This window comes from Copadichromis virginalis, linkage group LG18 (assembly GCF_057382275.1).
Source record: "Copadichromis virginalis isolate Kocher_CV1m ecotype Utaka linkage group LG18, C_Virginalis_male_GT1.1, whole genome shotgun sequence".
NCBI lineage: Eukaryota > Metazoa > Chordata > Actinopteri > Cichliformes > Cichlidae > Copadichromis > Copadichromis virginalis.
In genome coordinates, this window is record NC_140635.1 from 3533642 (window position 1) to 3547253 (window position 13612).

The 13612-nt window shown below is 45.2% G+C and overlaps 1 protein-coding gene across 4 annotated transcripts in view; it reads right to left on the bottom strand.

The window, feature by feature from the left end:
- The window catches only part of efr3a (EFR3 homolog A (S. cerevisiae)), a 117931-nt gene that overhangs the window by 41023 nt on the left and 63296 nt on the right, over positions 1 to 13612 (bottom strand). For all 4 annotated transcript variants that reach the window (XM_085439766.1, XM_085439765.1, XM_085439764.1 and 1 more), the window contains one exon: positions 7985 to 8125. In XM_085439766.1, the coding sequence (XP_085295892.1) occupies positions 7985 to 8125 (141 nt within the window). The remainder of the gene's footprint in view (positions 1 to 7984; positions 8126 to 13612) is intronic.

Here is a 13612-nt window from a genome sequence, read left to right on the forward strand (position 1 = left end):
AGCGGTCTCTACGTCTGTGAAGGTTCTCAGTCATCCAAGTCAACGTAGTCTAAGAAGTTTGGAAAGAAAAGCATCTGGACTTCTTTAAGTTTCTTGAAGACGTTTCATCAGAGAAGCTTCTTCAGTTCTAAGAACAACTGGTTTTAAGCCCTATGGGAGTGTCTGCAAGAGGGTCATGGACCCCTATTGATTCTCCCTAGTTGGAAAATCAGAAGGACAATCAGAACAATATTGTCATCCCTCATCAGATTCAGAAGTTTCTGATAAGGGATGACAATATTGTTCTGATTGTGTAGCGGGTTTATCAGAGAAACTCAGGAGAGTCTTCTCCAAGCACGACATCCCAGTGTACTTTAGACCCACCCACACACTCAGACACAAACTGCTTCATCCCAAACACAAACTTAATGTGGTGTATGCTGCACAGTGTAGTGAGGAATCCTCAGACCTCTACATTGGAGAGACCAAACAGCAACTTCATAAGCGCATGGCACAACATAGAAGAGCCACCTCCACGGGACAAGACTTGGCTGTCCACCCTCATCTAAAGGTCAAAGGTCACTCTTTTGAGGATGCCAATGTTCACATTTTGGACAGAGAGGACAGATGGTTTGAAAGAGGAGTGACAGAATCCATCCATGCCCACTGTGAGCGACCATCTTTGATCAGAGGCGGTGGTTTACGACACCAACTGTCTGCCATCTATAATCCAGTTCTGAGATCCTTCCCAGACGCCTTAACGCCCACTCACATCCTGGGCCATCTGACCTCAGGAAATCACATGATAGGGTGGGGCCAGGTTTCACAATGAGCTCACCCGAAACTCTGGCTGATTGTGACCCACACCCAGTTTCACACCTTGGCTTGTGTGATTAGGTAGAGGATCAATAGAGGGTCCACAACCCTCTTAGGGACACTACCACAGGGCTTAAATCTGGGACTCTCCACCTACTCTTAAAACTGATGAAGCTTCTCAGATGAAACGTCTTCAAGAAACTTAAAGAAGTTCAGACGCTTTTCTTTCCAAGCTCCTTAGACTCTACTTTCATTCGTTTTATCAAACAAATAAAAACAACTAAGCGATGAACTTTGGTTGATTTTAGATTTTTTTCTTTATTTTGGGATCAGTTTATTGATTTTCAATGTCCATCATCCAGAAAACTCCTTGAGCCTATGGAGCTACATCCTTCAGATGGTTTACAGTTCATCTCTGGGCGCTGTGACGCTCAGCAGTGCAGCTCAAGAAGACAAAACAATGGATGCTCGAAGTCTCTGACAGCAGGTTTGGAGGAGGGGTTTAATTCTTTTACAGCTTCTGGAATATAATGCATATAATATTTTTCCTTCAGATGGTTTAAATCACATCTGTCCAAATCACAGATGGGGAAAATGTTCATCCCATTTCAGGTTGACATTCCCCAGATGATGCTTTTTTCCCCTCATTCTGACTCAAACCTTATAGAAACAAACAGGACAGGTAAGGATTTCCCAAACACAGTGAAACTTGAGCCTTTATTGTGAAAGGACAGTGGAGAAAGACAGGAAAGCTGGGTCAAACAGGTTTCCTGCTCAGTCCCGTGAGCGAAACTGAAGTGGTGCACCGCCCGGCTAAACCCAACAGTCCTGCATCACACCTGCCTGCAGCTCAACGCCACAATAACCACACCTGCTACGCAGCAAAGCCACGTATGCATTTTATAACATGTCACGAGATACATCGAGATCTGACTGATCATGTTGAATTTATCACCTCTGCTGAAAACGAGGCATTAAAAAAAAGAGCCATTTAAGTAAGTATGCCGGGTAACTGAACGTACGAGGCCTGAAACCCTGAGGGTGACTCGGCGGTCTGACAGTAATCATGCTTTTCAGACTTGCATAAATAAAGAGAGTCGGGAGTAGAGCGAAAGAGGAGAGCGATAAGAATGACTTGAAGCTGTTAACATGAGAACAGTTCTGCACCGTGACGTCAATTCAAACACCCCAAACTCGCCGCCTCCTCCACCCCCTCCGTTAACCCCAATCCTTGCTTGCTATTTATAGTCTGAAGACGCGCGCGCGCGCCCCCCCCCCGTCCTCCGTCCTCCTCCCTGCAGGAGCAGCGTGGGAGGAGAGAGCGGCGCAGAGAGGAACGACGGGCTGGGGAGTGCGGCGGCTGTTCAATCGAGAGAAAAATTAAAGAGTGGAGTGCACTAATGGGAGTCTTCAGTCTTGTTCTGCCTGTCGGTTTTCTGAATGAGGCCGTAATAGGCGGGAATGTATTTGCTATTCAGAGAGCGTCGCAGCTCTGCAGACACACCAGAAAGTCTGACGTGTGATTTCTGTGTGAGGTCCCAGCAGGTTATAAACAGGTGATATACGAGTAAAAGAAAGGCTACAGGCTGTTAATTATAAATGAGAACCTGCTATAACAGAGAACCACTGCTGAGGAGACCAGTCACACTGCAGGAAGCTGCTGTGTGTGTGTGTGTGTGCGCTGCGTTTCCTTCCTCCATGCCTGAGGGTGGCGCTGCTCCCCCTGTGCAGTGCAACTTTAATCACTACTGGCAGCACTGATTGATGAAATACCAACAGAGATTTATCAAACATTTCTTCTGCTGCTGGTTACAAACTAACCCCAGAAAACTAAATGCAGCCCCGCTCAGTCAGTCAGCTCCACCTGCTGCATTTAAACCCCACCTTCAGCTACGGCAGGCGCGCTGGTCTCCAAATAACCACGCAGGGGAAGCATAACCTCACGTATTTATCACCCTGCACTGTAAAATATTTAAAAGCCTACTGGAGAATAAAATGCTGAGCTGAATAAAACATGACCGCTGAATCTTTAAAACCTGTTGTCGTGTTTCTGAACCACCTCCATCAGGTCACCAAGCTTCAGCCTTACACATTCAGACACGTCGGCAGCACCTCGTGTGGATTTCACAGGGACTAAATGTTTCTGCTCAGCAGCTTTACACACAGAGATGCAACACAAACCATTTGTATCATCATCAGGCTGGATTCTTCCAACAGTAGCAGCTCAGGGGGGCATCGCCTGACCTGCAGGGGGCGCACAATGCTAGTGAGTCAGTCAGAGCCGGAGGTGACACTGAACACACGAAGTACAGTAACCAGCTGGAAGTATAAGAATGAGACACCGCTGCAGTGTTAAAGGCTGGTTATTAGAGGCTGAAGGAGTGTGTGTGTGTGTGTGTGTGTGTGTGTGTGTGTGTGTGTGTGTGTGTGTGTGTGTGTGTGTGTGTGTGTGTGTGTGTGTGTGTGTGGTTGGCAGACACCCTGTGTCGAGTGTCAGACCTCAGATGAGCTCTGACTGGGTGTCAACAGAGAGGAAGGAGACATCATGGAGTGAAGACGGGCCTGAGTGACACAATCCAACAAATTACTCGAAAACAAAAACGTGAACTAACAAACTCTTGAAGTATTCTAAGTACGGTATTAAAGTAGTCTTCTAGTTACACACAAATTAGGTGCTTTACTTGGGTATGACTCAGAGGACAACCATGTGCTTTTTGTACCTCACTAAAATTATTTGACAGCTTTGTTTCCGTTAAAAATGAGTAATTGTATTTATTAATCTTTCTATAAACTGGCTATCCAGTCAGCAGTTTCAATATGCCAGAGGCTATGACGCTACCTGAATGCTTCTGTTTATCACAGGGTGTCTTTGTAATCAGTGGTTCATGTTCTGGTCGTCACACATGATGACACGGAGGGGTGGTGGTATATCTGACAGGTATATGAGGAGACACTGGGTCCCACTTGCTGATTCTATTTGTTTTCTCCATAGACTGTATATAAAAGATGGGCACAGCCACTGTGACATCACTGATTGGTTCGTAAAGACGTGCTGTGAAGCAGGTGGGGGTTGGAGAACCAGGTGCACCACAGTCAGCTTGTGACTGATTACTCTTGAACGTACCCTCGATAATCCTCCTTCCTGACTCTTGCAGCGACCACGGTTTACTAGAGTAACTGCTCGGATCTCCAATCAAATTCAATAAAACTGATAGTCTTTTTGCGACCATGTGTTGCCCCCTGCTGGCTGTTAAACAGAATACATGTTTAAAGCACCTTTGTGCTGGCTTCACTCTTCAGACCTGGAAGCAGCGCACTGTGGGGACTGACTCGCTTCTGGAGGCAGCCTCAAGTGGACATTAGAGGAACTGCAGACAGAGGAACTTGTTATTTGACTTCATGTTTCATTGTTTCCCCTCGCCATAACGTGAGACTATTGGCTACTTTCAGATGACTTCAAACTGCACGTAGGGAGGGTGGGTCTTATATTTCATAGCCAGGTGAGACGTGGTGGTTTGCCTTTATTCCACTCACTTTCACTCACTGCTAAGCTTTAGGCACTGAAACCTGTCCAGAGTCAGGAAAAGATGGTGATTCAGGTTAAAAAGCACCTCTTCACAAAGCTAACCCTGATGGCTGATGAATAGTGAGCTGGGAGTGACAAACCTTTCTCCCTAAAGAACACCCTGCGTCCGACAAACACCAGCAGCTTTGACAGAAGTGTTATTGAACACCGCGGGACCGAGAACAGACTGAAGCTGAACTTCATACTGGGGCAAGAGGCTGGTGCTATGGAGGTGGAGTTTACATGTTCCTCCTCATGTATGGACGGGTTCTCTCCGGGTGCTCCGGCTTTCCCCACGGTCCAAAAAATATGCACGGGGTTAACTTGTTATTGTAAATTGAGGTGTGAATTATCTGTCTGTGTGTTAGCCCTGAGACAGACGCGACACCAGGATGTACCCTGCCTCTTCCCCTATGACAGCTGGGATACACCCCAGACCTGAAGAGGGATGGATGGATGTTTATACTGATGCAGTAAAATGGTGCTGCTGTTTTCACCAATGCATGCTTTACTGCATGATGTGACAGGGTGGTCCATGAAAATTTGACCTTGATAAATAAAAGCGGACTATATAAATTCACCTAATAATTGCATCATACAAACTACATCTGAAAAGCCATTTTCCTACATATCATACTTTACTAAAAGAAAAATATCAGTGTTTTTATTTAGACTTTAACAGAATATTTCCTCCATCACTGCAAAAACCCTTCTGATTCGTGTTTGATTGAAGTCCAGGTGAAACCTCTCAGCAGCTCTGCAGAGGATCTGAGCTTTATAGGCTGATAGTTTTGTTGCACATTTCCTGCGTAGCTCAATCTGAGCTCCACCAGCAGCAGGTGGAGGTCTTCATCAAATAAGCTCCAGGCGTTTGTTCTTCTAAACTAAAGCCTAAATAATCTCAGAGAAGAAACAGAAATGTGTATGTAACGCAGAAGCTGGAGACCTGGGAATAAAAGAGTTTTCCCCACTGCAGATATGTAGTTTTGCTAAGCTGTACATTTTCAGCTCACAGCCCACAGAATGAGACAGAAAATGAAGGCTGTCTATTTAAAGCTTTTCCTCCTCCTGGTGATTGTGTTCTGCTGGTAGAAAAGTGATTTTCCTCCGAGACAGACAGCCACATTGATTCGCACAGGCCGAGACGGTTTAATAAAGCCGGGGTGGAAAGAAAGAGACGTCTGAAAGACGGGGAGAGGCCAGTTTGTAGCTCCCTCGCTACAAATTGCCCTCGATGTGACATCGAGCACATCTTTGACGCATGCGGGTTTGCAACAGGTGGGGATGCATTGTATCCCTTAAAGAAACTGATCTGGGGTCAAACGGGTCACTAATGAGATGGTCACGAATGTGAGGTCAGCCTGAGGTCGTGTTTCAGGAAGAACAAAGGAGGAAGAAATGAAGAAGAAAGGACGGCGAGCGCTCAAGTATTTATTTGAAAAAGCTCTGAGGCACGAAACCAGCGAGAGGTGAGAAAAGCGGCCGCTTGCTTCCTGAAGAGGCCCTGCAGATGTCAAACAGCCACAGTGGTATTGTGTAATTAACTGCTAATGGCAGCATTAAGAGGCTCGCTCCCCCGTCTGAAAATACAAGCAGCGGTTATACAGTTAATTAACAGTCGTCGCTCTGACTCCAGGCTGAAGAAACAACAAAAACACAGAAGAGCGAAAAAAATGATTTTAGCTCATTTCTTTTCTCACAGCCGACCTGTGAGTTTGACTCATCTCTGACGACCTTCAATGATCAGTTCTGGCACCTCAGCGCGTATCAATAAAGACGTGGTTTGATGATGGCTGCACGGGCAGAGACCCTCCCCAGCTTCAGCTTTCTGAAAATCGGATTTGCTTAGGCTGCTGCCCCCGCGACCCGGCCTCGGATAAAGCGGATGAAGATGGATGGATGGATTTGTCACTGATAAGTGTAACATATCATGTTTTATACAGTATTCATTTAAAACAAGCAACTCAACACATAAAAAAATAAAGATCTAAAAGCATCCATCTTCACTTTTTCACTGGGTCAGTTGACTTTGTGTTCAGCCCAGGCAGTGTGGACTGAGCAGCAGCTCTTGTTTCTGTAACGGCAATTAAAACCATTCTCAGACTTTTCCCAGCAAAACTAAACTGAACTGTTCAGCTGCAAAGCTACGCTAAAGCTACGTAAGCTACAGTAAAAGCTGTGCAGATAAACTCTCAGCTGAGTTTGCCATCATCTTTGATTTGGGTAACTTTGCTGCAGGCTGACAGCAGCTCTGTGCTTCCTGTCATGAAATGTAGAAACATGCACGTGATGGTCTGAGGCTGGAGCAGCGTAACGCATGGCAACGCATGGCAACGCATGGCAACGCATGGCTTGTTTTTGCATTTCGAACATGATGTGATTTTGAATATATATATATTTATATAAATGTGTAAACTGTGACTGTTCCTGTTGTTCCTCTTTGTTTTGAACAGACTCAGAAGTGGCATCTTTATAAAATCCATCCGTCTGTATCGCAGGTGGAACGGAGGCCCAGCCTAAACCAACCAAATTGACAGCACCGCCCACGGAGCCAGGCTGCTGAACACAAAAACCTAAACAGCTACTTTAAATATCTGCACGAGCCGGGGAGGATAAAAAAGCCGCCTCCACTCATCGGTGCAGAAACAGAGAAAACCTCAGTGGGCTCAGCGTTCGCTTGGTAATTGTCCAATTTAGGTGGACAGTGCCGAGTGGCGGGCCGGTGCATCCAACAGGAGCAGTGTTGAGGATGTCGGAGTCCCAGGAGGGGTTGATGAGGGGAGGGCATGATCAGCGGCTGGAGGCGGTGTGCAGCATTCACGTGGCAGCTGATAACAGAGCTCATTTAATTTCCTCTGTGTGCTGGGAGTCAGAGAGGGTGTGAGAGGGAAAATGAAAGAAAGCCAGTGTATAGATATATATAAACCTGTGTGTGTGTGTGTGTGTGTGTGTGTGTGTGTGTGTGTGTGTGTGTGTGTGTGTGTGTGTGTGTGTTCGCGCTTATTGGCGGCAGATTTATTTGGCGTCCCGTCACCTCTCCTCCTCTCTGTGTCATGAACCCAACATGTAATATAAATCTGCCGTGTTTCCGCAGAGTGACGAGGAGGCGGCAGGAATGTGACGACGCCCAGGCGATGTGGAGCAAACACAGAGATGCTGTTATTATTTTTTCAATCAATAACAGCCGCAGTGCCGCATGGATTCAGCACGGCTGCTCAAACTCTGGATCAAACACTGCATATACTGAAAAAAGGCTGGTAACAATATCTCAGTCCTTTAAACTGGGAATCAGATCTGTGTTCTAACCCCGGGAATACACACACACACACACACACACACACACACACACACACACACACACACACACACACACACACACGTTTCAATAGCACATCTTCAAGCTTCACAGAAAAGATGAGGAGGCAGGAAGTCAGCAGGGAGAAGCCAGTCAATTTTCAAAATAAAAGACTACCGGCAGACTTAAATGCTCCGTTTCTGAAACACTCGTGGATCCACCGTGCGCCCGATGATAAACCGGGGGAGACATCTGGAACACTTATGGGGAGCTTATCACAGTAAGTCTGAATCCTCAAGGAGCGAGTGTACGATACTTCAGGTACTCACACCAGCACGGGTCGCACAGCGTTGTTCATGTTGCCGTACGCCGCTCGGCCCAGCAGCTCTCTGAAGCAGTTCTCAGCCAGCGCTGACGGGTTCTCCTCGCCATCCTGACCCGCCCCCGATGGCGTGTTGGGGTGTCCCGCCCTGCCAGAGAGACCAAAACAACAACAGAGAGGATGCTTAGAAAGAAAAATTAAAAATACCCCCCTGCGGTGACCGTTCACGAGAAACAAACACCTTAAACAAGCTGGACTGAAAACAAGAAAGCAAATTATTTACTTAATGTTTAAATGACTGAACAACAACCAAGAATCAATTTATCACATTGAACACAAAAATCTGTACAGGAGGAACAACGCAAGAAGCTTTCAGGCCATAAGGAAGGAAGGAAGGAAGGAAGGAAGGAAGCCAGGAGGAAAGAACAAGTACAGAATAACAGGAGAATAGATCTGAAAAGAATCAATCAGAGCAGCTGGGAAAAAAGGAGAAATCAATGAGGGTATCGACCTGCCTCAACCAGAGGGGTGTGTGTGTGTGTGTGTGTGTGTGTGTGTGTGTGCGCGCACAGACAGAGGAAACAGAAACACTGCAAAGTCTGTGCCAGGCAGAGATTTTAACAGGCCTTCCTTCACTGCGACATCAGAAAAGAGAGAAGAAGTCAGGACTGAAATAATGACTTTGATTGGCTCACTGATGAATCATCGAGGCTTCTGACTGAATGACTGAGCGTTCAGGACGGCTGCCTGTCCGATGGGTCAGCTATCGCAAACCAACAGTGCAAACCTTCAAAGGCTGAGGATTACTGTGTTACTCTCGAGGGGAAAACTGTAATAAAATCAACAGTAACCAGATAAAGATGAAACAACTGTAAACAGAGAAGAAACACAGAGTTATAGAAACGGCCAACAGCAGCCATGCCCTTCTATCCCACACGTTGTAGATACTCACAAGCAAAGAATAAGAGCTGAGCAGGAAGCAGTGGCTTTTGATTTACTGGTCAGGTAGCCGCAGCCACAGTCACGAGTTTGGGTAGTGACCTAAGGAATGAGATCGAAGATGCAAGCAGCAGAAGAGTGCGTGGGCTCAGCCTCAGAGACAGGCTGAGGAGCTCAGAGCAGAGCTGCCGCTACGCCACATCAAAAGGATGCAGTCTGGGTTATTCAGCATCTGACAAGGATGAGACGCCCATCTGTGAGACCTCATTCTGCAGAGATGATGTCTCTCTGCTGGCTTTCCAGAGCAGCTGAAAAGAGGCAGGTCTGCCTGCAATCAACCTCTGGAGCTCTTTTGTCCCGTGTCCTCCCTCCACCCCAACCGGTTGCAGCGGATGGCCACCTCTCCCTGAGCCTGGATCCGCCAGAGGTTTTTCCTTCCCACTTTCGCCAAGAGCGTGCTAATATGGGGTTTTCTTTCTATAATCGTAGGCGCTTTACCTTACAATAGAAAGCTGTGCAAGGAGCAGAAAACAACTGAAGACATTCAAGGTTTGCAGAAAGAGTCTGACCACTTAAAAGACAAAATAAAGGTGTTGGAGACACTTAAACATACAGACTTTCCACTTCAGGGTTAATAACACATTTTAACAAGCTTGTAGACCTTTGTTCATGCCCAATAAACCCATTTGTTGCTTGAAATAAACCTTTTTCACTCACACATACATTTGTAGAAGTCATACCTTTGTCATAATAAATAAAGCTGCTTTCTGCAGGCATGAATGCAGAGCTGCTTTAATAACTGAGCTGCCTTTTGAGCCAAAACTCAAATCCTGACAGACTTTGGTGGATCACTGTCACCTGCAGAAAAAGAAAACAGTCTGAGGAGCAGGAGCCGCAGCCCAGCAGAATGAGTAAATAATGAGCGGAAGATTTCGGAGTGTGGCTCTGCAGAGGTGACAGTAAGCCCACCAAGAAATGTTTAGCGCCGCAGCTGCAGCAGAGCGAATTCTGATATCAGAAAATAATAAAAAGTAATCCTAATGAGCTGTCAGACGATGACGTCGAAAGCAGGACCGAGATGTGGAAGAGCAGGAAGAGAGGCAGATAAGTAATGTTGAGGATTCCTGTTTTGTAATTTACAAACATCACCTCGCAGCCAATGAGAAGCGAGTCCTCTCACGCCCGTGGGCTCTCTTCTCTGTAATGAGACTGGACCTGTTGTGAAATGTCAGCTGACAACAGGGTTAAAGTTCAACTTATTTGAAGCTCAAGCTCGTTGGGCGAGGTGTGAAATCTGAGGTGTGCAAGCTGTCCGAGACAGCACCGCTGCAGGGAGCGCGTTTCCCTGACTGAGACTGACGTGAAGCGGTGCGGTCCTGAAGATGCTGCAGAGGGCTGTCAGCGACGTACATGAGCCACGTAAGGTCAACATGGATGTTGACCATTTTTTATATTTCTATTTTCTTCTTCATTCCTATTTTATCATTCAGATTTTTAGGACACCCTAAAAATTGGGAAAGCCTGAGGATGGCGGTTGTCCTGCACCTGTGCTCCAATAAACCGGCCTCAAGAACACAAACAGGAAGCAATCGTGTTGTTGTAGTGATGCGTGCGGACGCCAGAGTGCCTCCTCCTGACCTCCTGAGAGTCAGCGGGGACTTTGTTAAATATGATAAAGTTATTGTACAAAAAGTCCTTCATGCTGTGAATATTTACAGGCCCTGGAAGCTCTTAGAGATGGGGGGAAATTTGATGTAGTTCATTGAAACCATGTTGACACTCACAAAATGAGACGGTGGATATAAAATTGATTTGGTTTGAGATTAAATGTGTTTGTATAGACAGCGCCTGCATTTATAAAGAATACAGGCGCTTTCTTTATAAAGACAAACCCAACAATAATAATACCTGTGTAGTTTGAGGGCCTGTAGTCTCAGATTGTCTAATGTAGTTTAAAACAATCATAAAATATTAACATTTTAAAAAGAAACTGAACTACTGAAACACAGCTACGCACTTTATTAATGCCCTGTCATTGTTCCAGTTATCATCGTTGGACCTGTTTTTGGTCCTGAACTCGTCTCATCTCAGCACGAGGTGGATGAAAATCGAATTTAAACTGGATTTTAAAGCTGTTGTTTGGGAATCAAATGATCAAAAACGAAACTTTCTGCTTATGTGATGATCCGAGTTCAGGGTTTGGGTGGGTCACGGAAGATTTTTGACATTTCAAACTGGACCGCAAAGGTCCGAAGTCTGGGATTGGCTTCGTCTGCAAGACGAATGAATCGCTTTATAAGAGGACAGGATTTTAAGACACCATGAATGAACTTTCTGAAGATTTCTATATTGAATATTTAGTAACTACGATGACTGGGGAAGGTCACGGTAATCATCTCGAACGCTGTTTGCTGCATCTGGACCTCCTTCCAAAGAGGTGTTGCAGCACTTTAATAAATGCAGAATAATCCTGCGTCGTTTCTGAGAGAACAAAGTTATTATTCACAAAGCCACAACCCGGGCCTATTTTAAGCAACAAACTCCAAATGCTTCATGTTGATGGAGGAAAGATGCTGCCAATTAGTTTCTTCTGCCGTCTTGTTGGTCGGAGTTTTCCTGCAGAGCTGCCAGGAATCCACAGTCCTGGCCGGAGACCAGGAGAGCCTCATGTTATGTGTTATATTGATAAAATAATGCAATAGTAAATAATTTCCCAAGCAATAAGCCTGGTCACAGATGGACTGTAGGCAGCCAGCTCTCAGGAGGGAAACAATGCAATTACTGACAGCCCACACGGGCGGTTCAGGGGAAATTAAATGCTTATTGCTTGTTAGAAGCAGGGAAATGAGGCAAAAATGAAAATCTCTGATGTTATAGGAGGTGGGCTGTTGTTATTTAATGAAATAGAAGAAACTTTGCTGAAGCCAGACTTTTCCTGATGATGGTAAATGGTAAATGGCCTGCATTTGTATAGCGCTTTTCTAGTCCATAGGACCCCAAAGCGCTTCACACTACATTCAGTCATCCACCCATTCACACACACATTCACACACTGGCGATAGCAAGCTACATTGTAGCCACAGCTGCCCTGGGGCGCACTGACAGAGGCGAGGCTGCTGGACAAAGGCGCCACCGGGCCCTCTGACCACCACCAGTAGGCAAACATGGGGTTAGTATCTTGCCCAAGGATATTTGGCATGCAGCTAGGATGCAGCCTGGGATCGAACCACCGACCTTCTGATTAGTGGCTGACCTGCTCTGCCACCTGAGCTACAGCCACATGATTGCTCACTTTAGGAAAAAAATTGTTAAAACATTCCAGAACAAAAAAAACGGTCAGATAGAAACTCAATTTCAAGCCTCCACGGGAAAAGAAAAGTCTGAAAGGATTTACAGCACACGTGAAAAGTTCGTGTTTGATGTCCTACAGTCTAAAAAAAAAAAAAAAAAAAAAAAAAAAGTTTACTCGCATTATTTATTTATTTATTTATTTTTTTAAATGGTGGCGTTTCGGGGGTTAAACATGGAAATAATAAAGAGCTTCAGTCAATCCAAAAACTAAACTGGGACTAGAAAGAGAGACCACATTTCTCCCATTTTGGCTTCTCTTGGCTTTCTTCATTCAGATCTAGACTAATGAGGCCCCATCATATCTTAGAGCAGCGGGCCAGACCTTTTTTGTGCCAGACAATATTTTCACGGACCAGTTAATGTGTGGCGGATAAATACAACAAAATAAAACTATACGACCAAGACAAGAACTGTGGTATTTTGTAAATATAATAATAAACGCGAATTCACCCTGTAATTGTCTAACTTAATTAGCAGCGTCCTCCTGAAATGCACCAACAACATTGAGAGTAATGTCCTCCTGTCTTCCCACAAGCTTCTAAAAGTAGAATGGGAGGCAGAGCCTTCAGCTTTCAGGCCCCGCCTCCGTGGAAACAGCTCCCAGTTTGGGTTCAGGAGACAGAAACCTGCTTACTAAAATTAAACTTAAGACTTTGCTTTGTCAGCTGTAGATATTCTTATGCTGTGTGTTTCTTAACAGGACTTTTACTGTGAAATCAGCTGAAAAACCTGGAGTTTTCTGCAGATTTCACAATAAAAGTCCGGTTGAGAAATAAATATTTTCTGTCCACTAAAACGCTATAGGCCTTTTAATTTGAAACAGATACTGGAATGGTTTAACAGAGCTGTACCTCCAACAGAGTGGGGGCCAAACAAAAATATTAAAATAGACCAATAATCATTTTCTTACTCCTACTGTTCTACTATTGTACCAAACAGTAGGAGTAAGAAAAAGACAGCAGGTGAGGCAAATCAGGGTCTATGAGATGAGACACAGAGTTTATGTGAATGATGCAAAAATGTTCCTTAATCCTGGTTTACTTTTCATTTCTGAGCTTATGTTTAATGTGCAAACCAGCAGCTACTGCAAGCTTTTGATGTTTGCAGGTTACTCAATGCAGCAGATGAATCTGTGAAGCAACCAGCACATCGTTAAGATCAATGTGTTTGTCTTTACTGGATTTCAGCTGGGTTAGCTAAATGTGAATATTCTAAGGAAAGCCTCCTTGATGCACTGACCACTCCTCTCTTCACTCCCTGTCCTCTTAACCCTCAGCGGTCGCTTCCTGAACTGAATGTTAAGGAAGTTTAAGAAAGTTTTCAAGTTACATGTCAAAATGACAAA